At 44.7% G+C, this 25560-nt stretch overlaps 1 protein-coding gene across 1 annotated transcript in view; it reads left to right on the top strand.

Moving 5' to 3' along the window:
* Positions 1-25560, top strand: part of KIF5A (kinesin family member 5A) — a 662879-nt gene that overhangs the window by 541011 nt on the left and 96308 nt on the right. Inside the window, exon 23 of the mRNA XM_078688970.1 lies at positions 21725-21829. Coding sequence (XP_078545096.1) covers positions 21725-21829 — 105 coding nt within the window. The remainder of the gene's footprint in view (positions 1-21724; positions 21830-25560) is intronic.

Below are 25560 nucleotides of genomic sequence, written 5' to 3'. Positions count from 1 at the left end.
AGGGCCCGGGGCCCCCAGCAATCGGCACTCATGCGGGAGGTCCCGGGCCGTGCGGGCACGTGGATCCAAACTCCCGGACCACGGGGCCCCCGGCAGTCGGTTCTCGTGCCGGAGGTCCCGTGGTGCACAGGCCCGAGGCTCCGAAACCGGTTCTGACAGCCCCTCCCGGGGCTGACACCCAACTTCCTCCAACTCAGGGCTTGTATAGAGTGACTTGAAGTGTGCCTCCCACACTATAGGGGCAATATTCGAGACCCCAGTGTCTCTCTCTCCTGTCACTGAAGAAGTAACAATTAGCCAAAAGGTCTTAGAATCTTTTAGGAGTAGTGCCTGTCTCATCTCTTCCCACCTAGATTCCTCCCACTCACTCTTTGCTCTAATGAGCACCTTTTTATACAGCAATCTAGTTGTTCTAATTTTAAGGGTATCCTTAGATTTAATTGCCTTGAGTAGGTCTTTCTTTGAGTCTTTACATGCGTGGTTGTGCCAGGCATGTGTTTTATTCCGGCGCAACTTAGTCCCACTAACCGGATAGAATACATCCCCCAGACTCTCAACTAACTTTCTATGGGTCTCTATAGTCTGCCCATGGGAGGTGGAGTTTCCCATATCGCTTATCAGTGGAACAGCTATCTGGTAAATTTTTGCGAGACGAGTAGGGGAGTCTAGGCAAGAAGGCCATTTGACTCTTCTCCTATTGTTAGATATAATATGTGGTGGAACTATCGGAGTGGAATTAGAGTCAGGGTTAGTTAGTCCAAATGCACCCGGTTTAAGCGTTAGGACCAGCGCATTGTGGTCACTATCGTGCCTAGCGACAACCCCGAAGTCTTTAAACTTGCCCCAATGTTTGGCTTCCAACATGAGGTAGTCAATGGTGGAAGTTCGATTTGTCTTATTATATGTGGGCAGGCCGGAACATTCGTTATTGCCCCTTCCATTGCATAGTTATTACGCTTCTATCTTATTTTTTTATTTCTTCTTCTTGAAGGATTGTTTCCCCTCTCATTCTGTCATTCACTTCCTTTGGAAGATGTGGGGGCCCCTTCTTTCCTTTCCTTTTTTGCCACGGAAAGGCAGGTGGTCTTCACTTCGGGGGCCCCCTGCGGGCCCCCATGGTGAAGGCGAGGTGGGGGGGGGGGTGCACATGAGGGGTACCTGTGGTACCCCCCTGCATTTGCATATGCAATGCAGCAGGCACCGCGCGGTGCCTGCCACTTTGTGTATGCAAATGCATACATGCATTTTTAGCATTGTGGCAGGCGGTGCTGAGAGCAGCGCCCGCCACAATGTTAAAAATGCAGGATGCGCCTGCCACTGTGGCGGACGCATCCTAATACCCCCTCATGAGACCCCCGCCCTTATGGTGGGCGGTCCCATTATCCGATAGGATGGCGGGCGGACTAAGTCCGCCCGTCATCCTAATGACCCCCTAAGTGTTATCTTCTAAAGTTCAAAGACGTTCCCATAATCCAACGACACCATGTGTTGTCCTTCAAGATCATGAAGTTAAAGATTAGCAACAATGGGCACAAAATCTGGTGTCTTTTTGCTGCAGCATCTGTGAAAATAGAGAATACAACTGCTATTTTGTCAAAATATGGTACACCGTTATGGCATGATATTGCCCACATTTTGGAAAAGCTGTCAGATGCATGTCAGGAACTGTACAAAGGCTATATTTACATAAGGAGAGTATACATTTTCAGTATCTTCAGTACTTATCAATGTGTCACTGGATGATTCTCACACTGGTTCTCGGCAGGAGCTGTTCTTTGAAGATGTGGATGGCTCTGTAGTGCTAGATCTGTCATTTGATGAACAACCCTTGTTTGGAAAATTTGTGGAAGACACCTTGCTGACGACGAAAATGGATACTGACAATGCAAGATTTCATAGTGTACTTTATTGCAGCAAGAATCTTTCATATTACAGTCCTGCACCTTGAAGCCAAAGATTTAATTAACAGCCAGGATCATCTGGAAAAGTTTGTTAATTTCGAAAGAGCTAATATTCTCAATCTCAGCCCTCATTACAATGTGGAAGAAGAGAAACAGAAGGACACAACCAGTGTAAGGGCATAGGGCATAGCTGCATCTTCCAATAGGGGCAGTTTGGGTCCTGGCATGCACTACTCCCAATGAGACCCTCTTCTTCCATCTCCTGTATCAGTGGGGGGAAAGGTGCGGGCTTATTATCAAACCTGGTGTAAAATTACATCTGATCGTTGCATACTGGACATTATGAGATATAGACATGGAATATAGTGTGTTTACAACCCACGATCAAGACCTCCATGGAAGGAGAAATATTTACATCTAAAAGCTGTAAGAACAGAGACAATCACGCTTCTTTGCAAATCATTTATTCACGTAGCACAGATAGTCTGAAAACATCAAAGCTTTTACTCGAGGTTTTTTCTGATCCGTAAAAAGTCCAGGGACTGGCACTCTGTTTTGACCTCCTTGCAATAAACAGGTTTAGTGTGCAGAAAAATTTCAGGATGGTTTTGCTCCTAGGCATCTTCCAGTCTATCAACCACAAATGCCATATGGTGTCAATCAACTTAGAGAAGGCTTATTACAACTACCCATTCATCCACAGCTACCCTAACAATCAACCAGACTCAAAGCTTGTTTACAATCATTAAGCCTTACTTTCAACAAAAAGAAGTCAGTCCCCACACCTTTGCAACAACCCCTGGTCCTAGGAGTAAGCATATGTACAGACATCCTAACACTTTATCCCTCTTAGGAAAGGGGGAAATACTACTAAAGATGATATAAGATATGCATTTAAAATCAGGCATCACTGTTCCAAAGTAAAAGGTACTCTTGAGGATGATTTTGCATCCCTTAATTTCGCAATATCACATTTGCATGAGGCTGTACCACGTATAGTTAGACCTGTAATGAAAATCCTTCCAATATCAATGTGATGAACACATGGTCATAAGTTCCAGAGCCAAGTGAGCCCTACAATGTCGGATATACAACAAAATATATCTTCCCCTGGAAATCTTGATCGATAGTCAGGAGCAACCCTCCCATCTCCCCGGATGAATGAATGGACAATATATGTTTTTCAAATACAAGCTCCTTTCTTCTAGTAAAAATGAACAACCTGACTGCGGGACATGATGGGAATCAGGAGAAGAGAGATTTCTTAAAGGCATAGTGTCCGTTTTTCCGTTGAAATCTGCTTCAGCTTGTCTGCTTACATTAACCTGCTTTTGTTTTCTTCTCCGTTTAATAAAGGATTGTGAATGGTGTTTCTACCCTATTTTCTTAAATGAATGGCTGTTCTAAAAATAAAAATAAATGAATGTAAATTAAATCTGGCAAATTTTGTCTCGCATTAGACTTACCAAGATGTTTGTTTTTATGAATATATTAAAGAAAGCTTTTCTATGAAAACGCTTAGTACAGATCAATATTTATTTGTGTGTGTGTGTGTGTGTGTGTGTGTGTGTTTGTAAAGTGCTCTGTGATCTTGCATGTAGGTGGAACAATTCAGTGCTTTCCTGGAGGAGAACTAGAATTACAGATGAGTAACTCTTCCTTAAGGAGGTTAAGGTTTCTATGGGGGACTGGCTAGCGGGCCAACATGGCAGCTGCCTAATCGTAGTGCTCCCTACAACACCGGCAGCATCTCTTGTCATCCGTCTTTACTGTGCCTCACCCTGGCTGGTTGAGGTGATCCCTGTGCCCACAACACACTGCAGACCCAATGGCGAGTTGTACAGCACTGATGGCTGGAGTGGATGGAACTTGGGCCCTGATACAGCGGAGGCAACTTGCGGTCATCTTCAGACCGAGTGGAGATCCCAGGCCTAGGGAGGCCGACTCATGCTGCTGGGCCGTCCCCAGGGGACCTCTGCTAATTGGGACCCTGCTAAGTGTTGGTTGATGTCTACTGAGGACTCCTGCCGAGAAAGTAGAGCAGCCATTGCCAGGGGACACTGACAACATCCCCGGGTGACTGGCAGGGCCGGACCTAGGAGAATGTTGTGGCTTCTGACGGGTAGCGGAGGTGAGTTACAGTGACTTTCCCCACCCAAAGGTATGAACCTGATGGTGCTGTAAGGAAGCGCTGGGCTGCTACGGGGCACACAAGAGCCTGACCTCCAGGATACCCCCTTCTCCTGCCTGGCTTGTTAGATTGGCCTCAGGAGGCCTTAGCCAGTAAGGCATGACTGCTCCTTCTTTCTTAGCCCGGCTGCTTATGTACTCCCTCCTACTGCCTGGCTTGTTACATCAGCTTGGGTTGGTCTCGGGGGGCTCTATTCAGTCACTCTTGACTGCCCCTGTTATCTTGGCCCCCCTGGGTGCGTGTGCCTGGCCTGTAATCGGGATGGAGTGAGGCGGGCAGCAGAAGGCAACCCCACACTGCCTTGCTGATACTCACTCACCTGACGTGGTTTGGCAGGCAACCCGACTCACATGGGTCGGACAAGTAAGGTTTTTTGGTCCAAGGCTCGTACCACCATCAAGGGCACATCAGACCCCTCGCTTCCACCTAGCGGAGAGCAGGAGCATAAATAGACCTGACACTAAAGCCAAGCAGATGGGCAAAGACAAGTTAGACCTCATCCTGCAAGCCATTACAGAAAGCCGCTCTGCCTTAGCAAAAAAAGTAGACTCAGTGGGGCAAGATATGGGTATTCTGCATGAGCACAAACTTAAACTGTACAGACCAATAGTAGATTTCTTCAAACCCTGCACCTACAAAACATGGACCAGGCCAAGATCCTATCGAAACTCTCAGATTGAGTGTGATATCGCTAAGCCAGAGCTGAAGACACAGAAGAGAGGGCACGTCACAACAATCTGCATATTGTCGGCCTGCAAGAGGGAGTTGAAAGACGAGATCCCACAAAGTACATTAAAACTTGGCTCCAGAAGGAGGTCTACCCTCAGTGCCTCTCACCTTTTTTTGTGGTGGAATATGCCCACAGGGCGCCTTCCTGGTGGCCCAGACCTGGAAGTGCACCCCAAATCATAGTGTTGCACATCCTTTTTTTTTTTAACAGATTTTTATTAACTTTTCTTCAGTCCTCTTACAATCATACAGTGCAATCAGGACCATCACTTGATGGGCCCACTTTCAGAATGCAAATCAACAGCTCTCAATATCCTGTATCTCTTACCTAACTCCACCTCCCGCCTCCCCCTCTACTCCCACCCCCCCGTCAGTGTGCCCTCCTCCATCCCCCCAATGAAATGGCATAAACCCCTTGTGCTCCGGTACCCAACTCCCTTCTGAGGTTATGTGCAACTTCATCCACTTCGGGAGTCTGGTAGCTCCAACTAAATGTTCAGACGCGTTCCACGCCTCTGTGCCAGGCTCGCCTCTTGTCTCAGCCTAAGATGCAGTAATTGTCACGTGTTGCGAGATTCTAGTGTTCCTATCTCCAGTGTGTTCCCCGGTGTTCCCCGTCCCAATCGCCAGTCCCTGACTCGCAGATGCATCCCCCCATCCCCCTCGTCTACCTCTGCTGCAGACTGAAGTTCTACTACCAACGCGCCCATGCCCTGGCCGCGTCTAGCACCTTGTCTTTGGAGGTGCGTCTGGCTAATTGTAGTCTGAGTGTCCCTTCGCTACTCGCCCATTGCTGAAAACTCCCTCGCCATCTCAGAAAGCTGGGTCCCATTCTTGACTTCCAATGCATAGTGAGCTCCCTTTTCACCATAATCAACCCCAGATCGAAAAATTTACTAGTGATTTTGGTGGCGGGTGTATGTGGGAACCAAAGCAAAAGGCAAGCCCCCATTCCTACTTCCATCTTGAAGAAACTGAAATCTTCATTCTCAGGGAATACTTACTAATAGAAAGAAGAACTTGGCACAGAAGCTGAAATATGAAAAGGCATCTTTATTAAACGTTTAAGTGAGGCTACGTCACACAGAAGCCGTAGCAACTGAATGAGGTAGTCTAAAGAGTACAGAACACAGAGGCCTTTTATATGCTTAGGGTTACAAACTCAGCATAAAAGAAAGGGGCAGTCCTAGCTTTTGCAAGCATGCAAAATACCTAATATGGTCATACAAGATCTGCCAAATATTAGCGAATAGGCAAACGTTAAAAACAAGGCATCATGTAACCAGAACATCCCCCTTGAGTCGTGCTCTTGCCCAACCCGATAAGTCAATCTATGACAGCACCTAAAGGTCAATCAGTAATGGCAGAACATGTTTGGGTGCTTCAAAGGAAAAGGTTGTGGAATAGGAAAACACAGGGAGAGAATAGCGAAGGCCAAAAGATAAGATACAGCACGAGAAGAATGCTAAAGGCTAACAGATAATTGATACAGGGATTAGGTGGTCCAGGCAAGAATTAGTTAGGCCAGCTGGTGTCTGAGATGAGTTTCAAAACAAGGACAGAGGGGGTTTTCAACACGTTGCTATCCAAAAGGGCAAAAACACTTCGTGAATCATGCAGCCTGTGTAAAGGCAACATAAAATGATGACAAATGTAAAATGGAGTCAAAATTAAGGAACCTCAGACCCTCCTTTTGCCATTACACAGGCAAATCCTAATTCCTTGCTAGGTGAACATTTTACTCATTTCATAGAGGCAGATACAAGTAAGCTATCAGCAGGAATACAAAGAGAACAAAGCATTCAACATTCTAATAGCAGAAGAAAGTAATGACCACCATTACAAACAGGATTAGCATTCATTTCTTTACAACCCTAGGCAAAAGCAAATCCCAAAATTATTTAGCAAACATTTTCAGGGCTCATATGTATTTCAGAAACGTATTATATACTCAGGTGAAACAGTGGCGATCCTTATCAATGCTCTCAGATGAAAAGGGATACTCTTCCACAGGGAATGGACTTTATTCTGCTTTTACTAAACAGAATACTACTTTAAAAGAATGCCAGCAAAACAACAAAAATCAGTCTCCTAACACCCATTTTATGCAATCGCAGGGGAAATACCCAGAGTCCGTCCAAGCCTCTCTGGCAGGCTTCTATTGTCCATCAAATCCGCTTCTGTTGCTTTCTTCCGCATGGGCCTCTTCATTCAGGCCTTTCATGAAAATGGTCCTTCTCAGTATCCATTGGAGTGCCCTCCTGACAAACACTCGCAGCTTATTTGAAAGTCTCAATGTCTCAAGGCAGTGCACCAATATCTCTCTTCTGCGGCAGGCACTACAGATAGTGTGCTCTTCATTGATCATGGGCACAGATCATCTCATGCAGACCCAAGTACTATTAATCAGGAAAGAGCAACAGACTTTCACACTTGGCAGCACTTTGAGGCTCCAACACGCGCATTTCAGTGTCAGAGGATGCTCGGGCTGCTCTTTCATTTAATCATAGGTACCGCAATGTAGTGCCTTTTTCCAATCTTGGATCCTCCGGTGCACTGCCTTTCCGTTGGAGCAAAGAAAAGGGGTGTGTGGCCAAAACTCAGGCCAAGGGGCTCAATGGACTGCATACTGCCAGAGGTTACCAGCACATGACAGGTGAAAAACTGAAGCCTCAAAGCAACAGGGATCCGTCTCTTTTGCTCTTTTGCACTGAAACTGGTTCTGTGATGTCCAATGCCGTCTGATGGAGCAAGTACGATGCTTTGGAGATATCAATGATGGCGCGCTGGCGATCGCTGTCCAGCCTTGCAGCTTTTCTGGGTGCTGAGACTGTCACTGATGGGAATTAGCTTTTCATCAAAGGTCTGCAGGTTATTATGACTTAATCCCGCAGAACCTAGTGACGTAGGAAATGGGACACATTTGTTAGTTTCCTTCAATTTAGTACAAAAACAGTTTGTTTTTAACAAGAGGATTGCAAGCAGGTGGCCTGCAATCTGCGTGGGAGTGGCCATACGCCATGAGACAATTCTGGTCTAGAACACACTGTCATTCTCAAAGGCAATACAAAGACAAAGGCAGTAGGCAAAACAGTGCCTCTAGCCTCTTTAATTGGTTTTCCATGTGAGAGCATATCCTCTACCATCTAAGGGTAGATAGCGACATTGGAATTCTATCTAAATGGATGTACTCACGCATGGTGACATCGTCTAATGGGGTAAACATATTTTTTCTCTCAATGATTAAGTCTAGGTGTTCCTAAATTCCTTATCTAGAACATCTCAAAAGAAAAATCACATGATACAAATTATCAGGCACATGTAGATACCTCCCTTTTAATAACTGTGCATCATGTGCACTGTGCAATACACAGGCTAATGATCAAAATGTGGAAACTTGTCTTATAATAGCATTGAGTCAGTTAACCAGTCCATCACTACCATGACGGTCAGACTGGAAAACATCGAGGTAGGCCTAAAGAAAATTCTTAAAAACCAGTCTGGTTATACAAAAGGCATTTATACATAATATGGGGGTCTCTGGTACATTACTGCAATCTGGAAGTGTGAACCTAATACAATAATAATAATAAAAGAAGGCTAACTGGTGAAAGGAATATGGAAAAAGGAAAATGGGACTAGGACACAGCTAAAATCCCCAATTACTAGGCACGATGCAACATCAATCAGGGGAGAAGTGACGAAAGAAAAATCTATAGGAAGAACAAGAAATTACTTGGGTGATAGTCAGGCATGTGACACAACACCAAGAGTGGGGGTGATACATAAAAATCAAAATAGTTCACGAACGTTAGCTCTACCGCTGGCCTCTACACCATATTCGGTAATCTCAGCTAATGTTCCAGTTCCTTTTTCAGGGAAAAAAATTAAACCCTCTTTCCTTTATGGTACAATGCCATACACTATTCAGGAAGCAGAACAAAACTGACTAATGTAATATAAAAATTAGGTCACCATGCACAAAAGTCACAGATCTATAATTTATCCTTACGTCCAATTCAGGATACATAAATTTAGGGCTGCCTGTTCCTTACAGGAAAGGGGGCAGTAACATGACTGTAGGTGAAACCTTGTTTCCTGTATATCTCTTTTATTTTACTTTAATACTATATAGCCAAAATAGACATGCACTGGTGAAGTGTTGTCTGTCTTGCTCACAGGATGAAAAAATATCATATCTGTGAAATTTAGCGCAAATTCACCCAACTGTTGTACAGCAATATACATCGTCATGTAGAACACTTCACAACACAGGTGAACTTGTAATAGTATCTAAAGCAACAAAGTAAAACAAAAACATGCATGAAATAAAAACGCACAAAACGGACATGTCAAGCCATCAGATATACTTGCTGTATATCAAGCACAAAAAACATAGAAAAAACAATAACATATGTGAATGAGCGGAGACGCACACACAATACCATATGTGAATGAGCGGTGACGCACACACACTTCAAGTTATGTACTTTATGCACTGTGAACGTGCAGCCCAAAACCTATTACTCAGGCCTGCTTACTCTCCTTACCCTCCTTTTGACAGCTGATCACTAGTCAGTCGTGATCGGCTAGCAATACAATCTACTGTGTCACTTCTGACATACAGGACCATCAAGAACAATTCATGATAGGACCAAATACAGAAACATGAAAACCACCTGAACATTCCTTTCCAAAGGAGTTACGCAAAAACACATCTCTTTTCAACCAACCAGACTCACGTGTCTTGTCAGGCTTAAAATCACCCAGAACAATCCATGAATGATCTGCGGGCAGAAGCAAAAAAAAAAAAAACCACAACACACAAAAGAGAGACATTTCTCATAACAAACAAATATCCTTTAGAACTTGTAATCAGAAGACAAAGCATGATACACATTAACAGACACAAAAATAAATTTCCATTACTTAACTATTACCATCTTGTCGGTCAGCTTGCAACATTAAGCTAAAACTAAAATTCTTTCACTGACACTCCATGTTAGCTTTGTGCCACAATTTCCACTTTGAAAAAGAATTCTTAATTGGCAAATCGTTCTCACTTTGGCATGTAGCCTTCAAAATTTTAATAAAGAGCTTCCTCTTATTTTTTGTGTAAGACTTAATGCAATACCTCATTTTCTGTCAAAATAAAGCAACTAGCGGACATCATTATTTTTTTTAGAGCAGAGATACAAATGTATCATTTTTGCAGAGCATTTAGCATGATGTTGAGACTTTAAAAAAAACCTTTTTCATATTTTCCCTTTGGAATCAAGTTCTTTAATGTATTGATGTTCCTATAGAGAAACCAGAAACCCTTCCTTTTAGAAGCCCGTTTAGCAAGATCATTCTGTACTTCGCAGAGACAAGGCCCTAATTTACGATGTTACAGATGTCGACATGACAGCCTGCTTCCATTGTTTACAGGGAAACTAAAGATAACACCTCAGCGCGACTCGAGCCAGCCTCTGAAGCTGTCCTAGCCCCCAGCTTCTGCTCACTAAGAAGTTTGTCAAAGACAAAAGGCCTTCCTAATTCCTCCTAACCTGCAATAATTCACTCTATTTAAAATACATGTTATATATATTACTCCTGTTAGGGGTTACAATTTATTTCTATACTTAGATTACTAAAACAGTTACTGTGAATAATTCGCAGAACATTATAACATAACATACCAGCTTTAGAACTAATGTGTGTTACTACCCTATGCAACAGTACTCAGCTCATCAACATTAAATAGATAAACGTTTCAGAAGGTCCAGCTTAGAGTTAAAACCTTCAACCCTGATATTAAACTCAAACCTCTGCACCAGGCACATTGGCTCACTGAGCCATTAAAAGCAACCCCAAATGGGAACAACCTGCAAATTTGTGTTATACCTAAATGTATGCATTTACTGAAGCCTAAGGCACTTTAAAGCTATTTTAAAAAAGCAAGAATACAGAAATTCGACTTTGATATTTGGGGCACTTAAAAATAAATATCCTACAATTATGTTACATATTAATCATCCTCAGAATGTTCTTTACACATTACAGAGATTAGACATTAGACATATCTCATGTAAATCCTTAGAAAAATGAGTTTTTTACGCCTGCCCTAAGTGAAATTTCATATGCTAATGTCCTCATTATGCAGTGCAACACAACTTAAATTAAATTATAACGCTAGGAGGACACAGTATGAGCATTCAGCTTTATGAATAGTAAAAAACAAATTTTGTAGCACTTATTTTTAATAATTATTTTTCATAATTAATAATTATTTTTAATAAACCCGATCATTTTTGATAATTTCACATATAGAAGCAAGCTGCATCCCTTGCCTATCATTTTAGACGCATTCATTTATAAGTCTAAGCACAGAACCCTAATTTGAAACATGACAGAATTTGGCGCCACATTTTTTTCTAAAAAGGTCAATTTTATTTAGCAACAAAGCGAAGAATATGCATACAAAAATGTTTAAAGAGAGGAAAACCCTTAATTGAAATGTCTTCCTGTAATACAAAATAATGAACCTTACTTTGTAACCTTTTTTTTTTTTTTTTTTTTTTAAACACTATCCTGAAATGCAAAGATTCACCCGTGTTTAGCTAAGGGCAAAGTCCTGGCTGAGTAAATACTCCTGTTTATTCTGTGACCTGCAAAGACAACAGCTATTTGCTCAAAGGTAATAAAAGCTCTCCTCTCAGTTTTAACATGAGCACCGTGGCAGACTTTTTTTCAAACGAAGACATATCAATGCGTCTGAACACAAATTTTCGTTTTCGAGGCCGTTTTTCATTCCTAGTGAATGTGAATTTGTAATTTTTGTTTTTAAGCATTTAGACATTTTTCTTAAGAGACTGAAAACATCAAGACACCCACGAACAAACATTGAGCTCATTTCAGACATAAACAGAAAGGGTCAAACATTTAGGACACACAATACGGCGCGCTTTAGCCTTATTTCGTGAATAGCGCCATCGCTATTCACTTACAGAAATTGCACTAATGGGAAAACCACATAGACATGTAAACACACATTTAACCCACAGATCAATACTCAGGACAGAAACCAAGGACAGCCCACAGACTGTACTTAAACCAAACCATTTGCAAATACTAGTTGTAAGTCATATTTACAAGAAGCGCTTTTCAATAGTGTTCCAAAAGACTTCAAAAACAGCCCAACAGACTGATGTATGTCCAAGAAGCGAAAATACACTCAATTCACTAGCTTTGGCTGGCAGAACACCAAAAATCGTTCTACATATCAAAATAAATGCACAGAACAAAGGATCCTTGTTTGTATTTTGTCATATTTTAATTCCCTGGGGATTACAGAATCACCAAGGAAGAAATATGTCTGTATACTTAAACCTATTTAAGTATTCCCTTTTTAGGGGAGCCGGCTAATTTACTTCATATAAAAACAACACATTCTTCAATGTGAGCTTGAAAACAGGCATTCCAAAAATACTGTCGAATATGCAAGTATTATAATCAAAAGTAGTGCTTAATGTATTTTTCAAACGTGCACCGTTCAACAAAACCAGATAGAGAAAAATCTCCTCATTGCCTGTCCACACAAATTGCAATTTGCATATCAAATACATATCCAAAGTTGACCAACACAAATTCCAAAGATTCCAAAGCTACAGTAAGCGTTACTAAACTACCTTACTCTTACCAATCAAAACGTTATTCAAATTCTAACTGCCAAGTTCTAAATGACCTAACGGTCCTTTTTTTTTTAGAATACTCACGCCAAAAAAAGGTTCTCAGTCAGGAGTGACATCATGTGGAGGATCAAAATCAGGAAGATCAGAAATATACCGGGCTGCAAAGACAAAGAATCTCCAGAATCCTTGTGCACAGAGTAGTAGAGTCCCGTCCTGTCCTCCTTAGTAAATTTCAGTCTCCTGACAAGATCACTCCTTCAGAAAGTCACTTCTCTGATGAGGCCCACGTTGTTGGGCGCCATTTGAAGAAACTGAAATCTTCATTCTCAGGGAATACTTACTAATAGAAAGAAGAACTTGGCACAGAAGCTGAAATATGAAAAGACATCTTTATTAAACTTTTAAGTGAAGCTACGTCACACAGAAGCCGTAGCAACTGAATGAGGTAGTCTAAAGAGTACAGAACACAGAGGCCTTTTATATGCTTAGGGTTACAAACTCAGCATAAAAGAAAGGGGCAGTCCTAGCTTTTGCAAGCATGCAAAATACCTAATATGGTCATACAAGATCTGCCAAAAATTAGCGAATAGGCAAACGTTAAAAACAAGGCATCATGTAACCAGAACATCCCCCTTGAGTCGTGCTCTTGCCCAACCCGATAAGTCAATCTATGACAGCACCTATAGGTCAATCAGTAATGGCAGAACATGTTTGCGTGCTTCAAAGGAAAAGGTTGTGGAATAGGAAAACACAGGGAGAGAATAGCGAAGGCCAAAAGATAAGATACAGCACGAGAAGAATGCTAAAGGCTAACAGATAGTTGATACATACAGGGATTAGGTGGTCCAGACAAGAATTAGTTAGGCCAGCTGGTGTCTGAGATGAGTTTCAAAACAAGGACAGAGGGGGTTTTCAACACGTTGCAATCCAAAAGGGCAAAAACACTTTGTGAATCAAGCAGCCTGTGTAAAGGCAACATAAAATGATGACAAATGTAAAATGGAGTCAAAATTAAGGAACCTCAATCTGATGCTCTGGTACCCTGTTCAGACATGCCATGACATCCGTCCAATACGAACCCAGCCCCGCGCAAGACCAAAACATATGACAAAAATCAGCACCCTCCGTATTACATCGGGAACACATTGAATGAGTACCCCCAAAAACCTGTTGAATTTTGACCGGCGTCAGATAAGCCCTGTGTAGCGTGAAATATTGAACTAATTGAAACTGGACAATGCGCGTGCCCTTCCAGGCCCTCCGCACCAGCTGTGGCCAAGTCGTCTCAGGTATCGACTGGCCGAGGTCCTCCTCCCAGTGCCCCTTTAACCTATCCAGGGGTGGTAGGCCCTCCAGTGCCAATCTCCTGTATAAGCAGGTGATAGCCTTGAAGGTGCCAGCAGCCATCGTGACATATTGACAGCCCAACGACATGGGGGGTTCCACCAGGCCCATTCTCCACTGTTTCTGGATTCCCAACACTAGGGCGGCATGCAGCAAAAAGTCTCCTCTTGGCAGATCAAAGGCGCTCTGCAGCTCTCGGAATGGCAACAAGTTACCATCCCTATATAAGTCCCCTATCACGTGAACTCCACACTCTTCCCAGCCCGCTAGCGCTGACCAATCCCCGCCATGCGGAATGGCGGTACACATACCCAGAGGGATCTCTGGCGCGTACGGAACGGGGATTCCCACTCGTTTCTGGCTACGCAGCCAGCATTGTCGGATAGTACGCTCTTCGAGAGTGAGTTGATCCAGCCCGAGTCTCTGCTGGAATACTATAAAGGACAGGACGTGGCGAGGAATAACTCTGCACTGCGGTCCGTCGGGGCCTCTAAATTCTCGCGCCACCGCCTGTGTAAGTCACTGCAACTGTGCCGCCAGATAGTACCATTCGAAGTCTGGGACCGCCAGTCCTCCCTCCTCCCGTGGCTGTAGCAGGGTAGTCAACACCACTCGCCTCCTGCCAGGGCCCCAGACGAACCCTATCACCATCGACCGTAGCGTCCTTAAAAAGGAAGCCGGAATCCACACCGGTAATGTGCGGAAGAAATATAGCAACCGCGGGAGAACCACCATCTTTAGCAACGCTATTCGTCCAGCTACCGATCGCGGGAGGGTGCGCCAAAACCCCATGCTGCCTCTAATTCCCCTCACCGCTCCGCCCACGTTCCCCTCGTAAAGATCCGAGTGGGTATGATAGATGCGGACACCCAGGTATGGTAGACACTCCGATTCCCACCGCAGGTCCTCCAATGTCGAGGGCCGGGGACAATCCGGAGCCAATGGGAACAGGCAGGTCTTAGTGCAAATAACCTGCAGCCCCGATAGCCAGCCAAACTCCCGGAGGAGGGTTCGGGCCCCTCGCACTGAGTCCTCCACATCAGCCAGGTATAGCAAGAGGTCATCGGCATATAAGGAGATATAATGCATTTCACCGCGCAACAGCACCCCTTCATAGTGTCGTCCTTGGCGGGCCCGTGCTGCCAATGGTTCGATCGCCAGTGCAAATAAGAGCGGAGACAGGGAACAGCCTTGATGAGTACCCCTCTCCACCTGGCACGCCGCCAATACAGAACATCCCGTACGAACCCTGGCCATAGCGGAGCAGTACAGCAGTTGCGTCCAACGGATGAAATTATCCCCTAGTCCGAAGCTGTGAAGCACATGGAACAGGTACGACCACTTCACACTATCGAACGCTTTTTCGATATCTACCGATAGCACCGCCGCGCCCGATGGGCCGCCTCCTTCCACCCCCATGATCCGCGCCAGCCGTCGTATGCACGTCGCCGTGTTCCGCGCAGGGATAAAACCCGACTGATCCAGGTGCACTAGAGTACTCATGTGATCCGAGAGCCGCGTGGCCAAGATTCTACTTAGCACCTTATAGTCCACCGTGAGCATTGAGAGTGGGCGATAAGCTGTCCTTGCAGTGGGCGACCCGCCCTTTTTCAGTTGCGGTACAATAATTGCCTCTCTGGCCGATGGCGGCAATCTGCCCAGATCCCAAGCCTCTCCATACACCAGGTGTAACTGTGGTGCAAGAAGGTCAATATACGTGGCGTAAAATTCCACCGGTAATCCGTCCGCCCCTTGTGTCTTTTTCCTGGCAATGTGCTTAATCGCCGCTCTAATCTCCCCCAGAGAGATAACAGCACCCAACGCGTCACTCTGTACCGGTTCTAGTCGTGGTAACTGTGCCTCCTCCAGGAAAGTGTCTAGACCATCAGGCGGCACCTTCAGCCTGCTCTGGTAGAGTGTTGTGTAATAATCCAGGAATTGGTCATTGATCTCTCTCTGTGAGTATACCAGACCACCCGTGAACGTAGCCAGTGACACTATTGGATTGCCCCTGACAGTTGGGTTGGCCAGCCATGTCAACAGCGTCCCCACCCTGTCCCTCTCTACATGCGCACGAACCATGTATTCTCTGTAATCAAAACAGCGAAGCCTTTCAACCTGAATGGCCACCCGCTCCCTCGCCGCCAGCACCTCATCCTGACCGCCCCAGCGACATGGCTATCTCTCTCCGCTTGGCGCAGGCAGGTCTTCTCCCGCTCTATGTCGCGTAATAAAGTCCGACGCGCCTCCGTTGTGGACGAGATACACACGCCCCGTATCACAACCTTGAAGGCATCCCACTCATGCGCTCTAGACGTCTCCGTCCCCGAGTTCTCCTGAAAGTAGCGTTCGATGCCCTCCCTGACTTCCGCACTAAACACCGGGTCCTCCAATGCCATCGGGTTCAGTCGCCATGTGGGAACCACCTGCCGCTGTCGCGACCAGTGGATCGTGATCAAGCAAGGGTTATGATCCGAAATGGTTCTCGCTAGGTATTCACTGTGATGTGTGAGTTCCTGGGCCCCAGGCGTGCAAAGAACAGTATCGAGGCGAACGTGGAGGTCGTGAGGAGCGGAATAGAGCGAATAATCCCTATCTGCGGGGTGATGCATCCGCCAGGCGTCCATGAGGCCCCACTCCTCCTGCCAATCTCGTCGCACCCTAGCCGTCCTGCGCACCACTGATTGAGCCAGCGGAGAATGGGAACGATCTAACTCCACATCCACCACAGAATTGAAGTCCCCCCCCCATAAACACTGTGCCCACCAACAGGGACGCCAACCTCCCAGAAAGCCTCGAAAAGAACGCGGCCTGGTCGGAATTCGGAGCATAGACACTGCAAAGCGTAACATCTCGGCCGTCCAGACGTCCTAACACCGCCACAAACCTTCCTTCCGAGTCTACCACAGTAGTCATGGGCTGAAAGGGAACACCAGCGCGCACCCAAATCAAGGTCCCCCTGGTGTAAGCAGAATATGTGGTATAAAAGAGCTGCCTCCTCCATCTCCGCTGCAGCGCCTGCCCTTCAACCTGATTAATGTGCGTTTCCTGTAAGAAAGCCACCTGGACCCCCCTGCGGACCAAATAAGCATGCACCTTATATCGCTTCCTCATTGAGTTCAGTCCTCGCAGATTCCAAGTAATATATTTTAATTCAAGTCTGGTCACCATATGTAAGTATACGGCTGGGCCCAACCCCGCACAACATAACGGGCACACTGACAAACCCACTTAACTTGAAACAACCCCAACAAGCCCTCAGCCCACCCTCCCACAGAACAGGTGCCAAAGTGTTGCACATCCTTAGCGTCAGAAACAGAAATGCACTGTTGTAAGTCACAAGAAGCACAGGCCTGTTTCAGATAAACAACACTAATGTGATGCTATTCCCAGATTACACTTTAGCGGCACAACATAAACATTCCTCGTTTCTCCAAATTAAGAAGTTGAGGGAGATGAGGCTCAAGTAGGCACTTCTATTCCACGCCAAACTCAGGACACAGCTGAACAATGCTCACATTCCTTCCTGGAACCAGAAGATGCCTGGGATTGGGTAGAGCAATGTCAGTCTCAAAGATGCACACGTGAATCAGGATGGTTGCTGCGCACCTCTGAAAATCGAGCATGCCGGATCAGCGGAGCATCATCAAACTGATGATACCATAGCAGGAACCTGTGCCAGATCCCGGCAGAACATAGAGAGCCTCTTGAGGTGACTGCATCTATTACCGGTGGACACTGCTCTCCAGCTACCTCGACTGGCAGATCTCTCTCCTCATTATTGGAAGGAGTACCATAGACAACCACAACAATCTATACAGCTGCCCACTCGTTCCTCTGGTTTCACTGCAGACAACTGATGACCTGATATAATCCCTGGTGCAAGGAATACTTGTAACTTAGACTATTGACCCACAAACCTGTGATGCAGTGGCTATTTGGGCCACAAGTGAGGTGACCCTATGTCCTGTTTTATCCATTTTCATCTCCTAAAGGGCAGGCAGGGCCTGGAGCTTGGGTATGTTGAGATTGAGGCATGTTGATCAATTGCATGGCACACGTAACTAGCACTCACACAGGGGCACCATCACACACAGACTATTTCTATGCAGGTAGCTGTCCCGCTTTCATACTCCTCCTTATCTACTACAGGCGACTCACAGGAGCGGGTGGATATCACTGCCTGTTGAAATCTTGAAGTCTCATGGATGGACAGTTGGGGGAGTCTGTTTAATGGTGGGTGGGTTGGGGTCTTTTGTTTTGTTCTGTAAGTTCTGTTATGTCTGTATCTCAATGCAACATTGGCTGTGGGTGGCGTTGACGGGAGGGAGGGAATAGCCAAGAAGATAAAACTCCTGCGTCTTTGACCTTATGTTGGGACCACACCCACACCAACGTATTGCATGTTCCAAGCTAATTTAACTGGAATATTAGAGGACTCAGTTTACCATAAAGCATGGCAAAGTCCACTCTCCATTGATGCGCGGGGTGGCACAGACAGTGTTCCTACAAGAGACCCACAACACACTTACAGAAGTACAGTTGGAGAGGCCAGGTGTATTCTCTAACATATTTATGCTATCCTGTTATAGGTTTAAACCTATAATAACTGATAAAACCCCATCGAAGGGGAAATAACTCTTACCAGTGAAAATGTATAAACACTAATAAACACCTGCACAACCACTAACTAAATGCCATTCAAAGAAAAGAAAAGGAGAGTGAAAGGGTCATTTTTATTTCTTCCTGAAGTGGTCACTACAATGTAAGTTTGTTTTACAAGGGATGTCTCTAAAATATTATTTCTTCTTTCTTTTGCTTTGTTCAGTTATTTTGTCTTTGGTCTAAAGATGCAGGGTTTAGAAGAATGTTTAGGTGTAAACTGTAGAGAATCAGGACACATCTAAATCATATTTGATATTTTGGCTGCATTTGATTCCTTCACTGATAGGTTAGATGGCTAGTTTCATAAGAATCTTTCCCACTATTTACCATTACATTTACTCACAGACAGAGAGTGGGTGAAACCCTTTTATACATCAACACCCTTTTCTAGCAAGTCAGTATTGATAGGTGAATTGCCAAACACCCCAGGCTTTAAACTTACAATGCAAGGTGTAGTGGCAGGTATATGTGAAAAGAGTGCTGTCACCTAGCATAGTGGTAATAACATGACACCAGAGTTTTGGAAAACATGGAACGCAGTGTCACTTGGAATGCTGCTGCAAAACTTTATGACCAAGCTCAAAAAAGATTGGGGTGATATTGTTTTTATTTGCTGTGATTCAGCTACATATATGAAAAAGTTGTGTGAAGACCTGTCAAAATTGATACCTGAGCTGTAGTACTTCCCTGTAAGAGATCATTGCCACTTAGTACATCATATGCTGAAAGCATCTTTACAATCTTCTGAGTTAATGAAGAATGATATTGACTTTGAAGTTCATTCTGGTGCACTGTTTCATTATGCGTGGGAACTAAAACGCACACATTTCTCGCTTTGTGTGGTATCCCAACTGTCATTTAGCTGGTAGTTCCCAGTCCTAGAGGCCGTTAATGCTATATTAGCCATGTGGTGACTATTTATAGACTCTCTACTTAGTGATGATGCCAAAGGCAAGAAATGTGAGGATCATCGGTCGCATATTGATGGTGATGTAAAAAAAGGTACACTCTACTGCATTCTTAGATTTTTACAGGAAAATGTTACGGCTGTAGTGGACATAATAAAAAAACTAGAGTCTGTAAACACCATTGTTTACCAAGTGTTTAGCATAATTGGTATAGATGTGAAACATTTCTTTGTGAGTAGGATGAGTGACACTTTTAGTGACTGTGGCAATGCAGCATGTTCCATGTTAAAATGCTTGCCACTTGGTAAACAAAGATACGTTGAGGAGCCATTCAGGAAATGTTATTTTACAATACATGAGGAATGGCTTGCAATGATGCATAGAAATGTCCCTTCACCAACCACAGCATTTAAAGTCAATAAAGCCTGTGCATGTTCTAGATACCTTCTGTAGAGGGGAATTCTCTCTGGACTTTGAAAAGTGCTGCTTCATTTTTGACCACTTCAATAACTCTGAAGGCATATGCGTCCAGTTCAATGCATCTGTTGCAGAACCTGTCCCAGAGAATCGCAATCTTCAGGTCCACCAGTATTGGCATGGAAAGCTATGTCAGTGGCTAGAGTTAGCAAATTGTGTACTGGCTGTTTTGGCGTTGCCCGTCTCAAGTGATGTGCAATATTGAGAGGGCCTTTTCAGAGATACAAATTTACATAATGAAGAAAAGAGCGAGCATGCATGACCAAAGACTCACTAAAGATTTATTGTATGGTGTACTACAATGATTTAGATTCATAAACATTTATTTGGACCTCGTATATACTGTGTATAGACTGTCTATATACCCTGCACTATCAGTGCAGAAAGTAAGCAATAATAAAAGCAAAAGTTCCATAAACACTGGAAAAACACTGTTTCTGTTGTCTGAAATCACTTGAAAACACTTAAAAACCCCCACCAGAATTTACCCAAAAAAGAAACTGAAAATAGGAAAGCCTCAATCAATCAGGGGATTGTAAACGTGCTACTCACCCATGAGGGTCTCAAGGCGCCTTTGAGCAGCTCTGTTCAGTGGAAGAGCCAGATCTTGAGTGTCTTCCTGAAGATGTTCAGATAGGGGGCACGTCTGATGTTGACCAGGAGCTTGTTCCAGGTCTTGGCCGCGATGTAGGAGAGGGCTCTTCTCCTACATCACAGCTCTGCGGAGAAGCGAGATTTCGGCAAGGGCGAGTTGTGCAGATCGAAGGTTTCTCTTGGGTATGTGGAAGGAGATTCTCTTGTTGAGGTATTGGGGTCCCCTGTTGTGGAGGCATTTGTAGGCATGGGTGAGTATCTTGAAGGTTACTCACTTCTCAACGGGGAGCCAGGGGGGGTTCCGCAGGTGTTCTTAAACCAAAGAGGTGTTCTAAGCCTAAACATATTCCACATATGCCAGAGGGTCCCTGATCTGGGTGAGGACAGGAGTCTCATAAATTGTTGAAGACACCTTGTTAGACACAGTTGGTTGATATGCTTTTTTTTAGGGTAAACTAGATGGGTTGCAACTGGTATTAGTTAGCATCTATTCCCCAAATACTGACCAGACCAAATACTGGATCACCCTCACTAGGAAAATGGCTCCCTGGCTTGGTGTGCCACGGATTGTAGGAGGAGACTTTAATAATGTTCTCAATATAATGCTGGATAGGTCTGTACCCCCACTGATGCAAGCTGCATCGGTGCAGAACACCTGAAAGATGAGCGAGTGGTTGGAAAGCTGGGCATTGGTGAATATCTGGCACCAGCATCTCCCAAAAGGCATACATATTCCTTTTACTACCAAGCATTTAACATTTTTAATAGACTAGACCGCATTGTGTGCACCACAGATATGTTAGCCTTGTTCCAGACTAGCGCATAAACCAAAAACTATATCCAACCACACCTCAACAGAGACAACTCTAAACTGGGGTAGGCTGCTCTCACCCATCCTTATTTGGCACATGCAATCTACGATGCTTGACTGTATCCCCTTTCGGCATGACATGGAAACATCATTTCCATGCATATGGTTGACTCCGAAAAGCTAGTATTTGGGGCTGAATTACATCCATAGCAGGCTGCTAAAGTAGACCACAGAAAGCCTGGGGCCTGTTGCAGTACTAGGACTTTGCACAGCCCTTATATAACCACTGCTAGTGACCGAGCTAGCAACTGTCTGGGCATGGAATGAAATCTCAAGGTTTGGCGCTGTCATTTAGTTCACTAATGTCAAAGACTGATCGTTGGAGGTCCCACAGTTCTGAAGCAGCCTGTCTTTGTTTTTCCACCCCACAGAGTGCTGAGATGGAGCCTGAGGACAGTGGGGGGATTCACTCCCAGAAGCAGAAGATTTCCTTTCTTGAGAACAACCTGGATCAGCTTACAAAGGTTCACAAACAGGTATGTGGCAGACCTCCAAGGAATTCTCCACAGTTGGCAGGACTGAAATGCTCCATTTGACCTTTAGGAGTATCCCCACTGTTGCTGGCAGCTGCAAATAGTTCAATCAAACATGTAAACCACATAGAGCTAACAGTTCTACATAAGCATCACAAAAAGTCTTGAAAACCTACTTGGGCTATTTTTGTTTTTTAAAGCCATACCACTGTTGGGAAAGCTGCAAAAAAAACTTTGCAAAGCTGAAGGTTTTCTCCTTTGTCATGAAATGAATACTGTGAAAATGTTTCTAAATATTTTATTTTTATTCATACCTGCATATTTCAGCAGTTAAGTCAAACAATGACTCTAAGAGTATTTCCATAGAATTGGATGAAGGGTATTTACTTTTGTGTATTTTTAAAGACCATCGTTAATTAACGTACTATGTTAAAGTTCTTTGTCTTCTGTTTGAGATCAGGCTGGTTACTATGTAATATTAATTTGTTAAATTTCACTCATAAGTCATATTATCCCACTGTAAGACAAAGAGTCAGCACGCCTCATAAAATGTAACCTGCGATGAACACATTTGTCAGTCCTCTATAGTATGGCGCTGTGAGGCATTTCTTCTTCTCTGTCATTTTCTTGCCACAGAATTTGCACTAACAGATAATGACGGCATGTTATTCATCTCCTTTATAGACAGCCACAAAATAAAGCGAAATCTCAAAAATGGCTGCCAGTAACATAATAATACAAACAGATTTTGAATGCCAATAGCATTCGTGAAATATCTAATCACTATCTGATCTCTATTATCCAACTATACGCAAAAAAAAACCAGCCCAGTGTTTAGTGTTCCCAGCAGGTTACTGCTGGAAAATGAAGCTCAAATCAAATGTCAAAGCTGTGCCCTTAAGGAGAGGAAGGTGAGCTTAAAGCACAATGATGTTTATTTCTCGTGGTAAGGTTAGCCATTTTCTTTCATTTTTTAAATGTTTTTAAAAAGAAGTTTTACTTAAGGCCATAGGCTTTTGCTCCATGTATGCAGGTTTAAATGTTTACATAAATTTGTATATATTCAGATGTACAGCATGTAAGATGCAATTCTGATGGATACTTCTACCTGCAGATTCCTCAGCCATAGAACAACTCCAGAACTCAGACTGGATCCGGAAAACCTCAAAGCTCTCAAGTCACTGATAGGGGCCTGCCGGCCTCAGTCAATGGTGGAAGTGACATCTGACAGCATCACCGAGGCCATAAATCACCTGTCCTGGTGCAACAACTTGATTTCCCTTTTTTCTGCACCTCCGGCACTGATGCAGAGCTTAGTTTTTTCTCGCAAAACATTCTATAAAAGCAGTACCATGTCCCCTCCCAAGAAATCAGGGTTCGAACCCTGCAGGTATTGTGAGGGACAGATGCCCATTATGGACCCCCATTCAGTTTGCCTTTGGTGCTTATGGTCCGACCATGACTCCCGGACCTGCTCTACCTGCCTCAGCAGGCACCATAAGGCCATCAAAGAGCGGGAGGCCAAGCTCTTCATGGCCAGGGTCAGAGAGGCCCAGTGATGCCACATACATTTGAGGCACCACTCCAGATCTCCATCATCCTCTTCAACTGGCAAGAAAAAAAGGAAGCACAGAATGCCAAAGAAGCACTCAAAAGGTAAGTTTCCTCGTCACTCCCTGTCTCCCACAGGACTTTCATCCTTGGAGCCAGAGTTAACCGACCTAACACCATTGGATCCTTTTACGCGCAGCCCTGCTTCACTAGTGGACCTGGCTTCAGAGTGAACTCCGTTCTTCCTGGACCTTCAGCGCTGGTACCTCCACCGCATGAGACTACAACATCTGCGCTATCCTTTCCTGAGTTTCCGACCTCCAGGGTTGGAACTGGCTACGTTCCTTGACACAATGTATTCTATTTTTGCGAAGGCCATGACGCCAACTTTGGGCCAGTGGTTCCATTTCTTCTTCCAAAATGTATGCCTTTGCACCCAGCGCTCTTCAGCACTGCTCTGTCATAACCATTACCCATGCAACCCTACTTTAACCCGACAGCCAGGTACATGCCACCTCAGCAGAAAATGCCATGGATGGCCTGGGTTAAATGGCCTTTTCTGCTGTGAATATGCCCCTGAAGACCCTTAACACAAATTGCCTTTTAGCCCGATATAACCATGCCTTGTGGGACATACCCCAAAAGATCTTCCCACATGTGCCAGCTGACGTCATAGTCAATTTTTAGAAGCTCATTGCAGAGTTTTTGACCCCAGGGTTGGATCCGGCTGCGTTCCTTAATGCAATGTATTCTATGTTTGCTAAGGCCTCCATACCTTTTGGGACCAGCTGCCCCATTTCGGCTTCCAATGTTTATGCCTTTACACCCAGCGCCCTTTGGCATTGCTTTGTCAGATCCCGTGCCCATGCCAAACGGCTTCGACCTGACATTCAGGAACATGCCACAGCAGCAGCAAATGCTGTGGACGGGGCCTCTCCCGCCACTGCCACCATCTCACTTACAGCACCAGATACTGCACCACCGGTGCCACAGCCTGACGCCACTTCTGACCACAAGTTTCGCAGGGAGGGCCAATGTCAGGTACAGGAGGAAGCATACAGGACCCGTCTTCATGATATCTTTAGGACGGCTCTGGTCCTAGTGAATGTATGCCTTATGGAGACCCTGATCAGGATCCTCTGGAATTCCAAGGGCTGTTCTCTGCCAGCGGCATATACACTTATCTAGAGTTAGCTATGGACTTCCCACTGAAATTGGTATCTCTGCATAAGGGATGCCAAAGCTGCCGAGGACTTGGATGTCCACCCGCCCACCACAGAAACTAAGGCCAATGTTCTGACCAAAGCCCTTTTGCCTTGTACTGCAACTTCAGAACTGCTTATTCCTTTTAATGAGGCCCTTTTGGAGCCCATTTTGGCAGCATGGGAGAAACCCTCTTCCACTTGAGCAGTCAACTGGCTTGTAGGTCACCTTTATTGCCCAGCTACTGGTAACTCAGCGTTCCTTTCGGACCATCCATCACCAGAAAACAACGTTGTGCCAGGCTCCTGTTCTGGGGCACAATCTGGAGTCTTTCGGACAGTTCTCTCTGATAGGTACCCACAGCAACTCGAGACCTGGGATAAAAAGGCCTTTTTTGTTGATAATATGTCCCTGAAGTCTCTTAACACAGATTGCCTTTTAGCCAGATACCCCCATGCCTTGTGGTACATGGCCCAGATGATCTTGCAAAATGTGCCAGCCAACATGAAAAAACATTTTTCGGAGGTCATTAAAGATGGTCAGACATCCTCCCGCCAATTTTTGGTTGAGGTGGAATTTTCAGCTGTGTTACATGTTTCCCTCCATATCCTTAATTCCTGTAGGTCTCAGAAAGATTCACCAAGACTGGGCTGAAGCCATTCTCACAACCCCAGATTGGCAGAGACGGGTGTGGTATTCTGCGTTTCTCTATATATCCCCCACTTTTGCTTCCCACTCAGGACAGACTTTCTTTCCCAGTCAAAGGGCATGATTCTGCACCTCAATCTCTGAGACCTCGTCCTTCGTGCTAGGAGGTTGTTTGGGGACAACTGGGCTCCTTTCTGCTGCTATAGGAGATTGTCAACGTAATCTTGTCAGCATTCTGCTCATCCACTAAGTCTGTTACTGTGGGATATAGGGCAACTTTGTTGCATGTGTGCAGACAATTACATGGAAAATTTGCAGGCCAAGTTGTTGCA

The sequence above is a fragment of the Lissotriton helveticus genome, chromosome 1_1 (genome assembly GCF_964261635.1).
Source record: "Lissotriton helveticus chromosome 1_1, aLisHel1.1, whole genome shotgun sequence".
Taxonomy (NCBI): Eukaryota; Metazoa; Chordata; class Amphibia; order Caudata; family Salamandridae; genus Lissotriton; species Lissotriton helveticus.
This window is presented reverse-complemented; position numbering and strand designations above follow the sequence as displayed.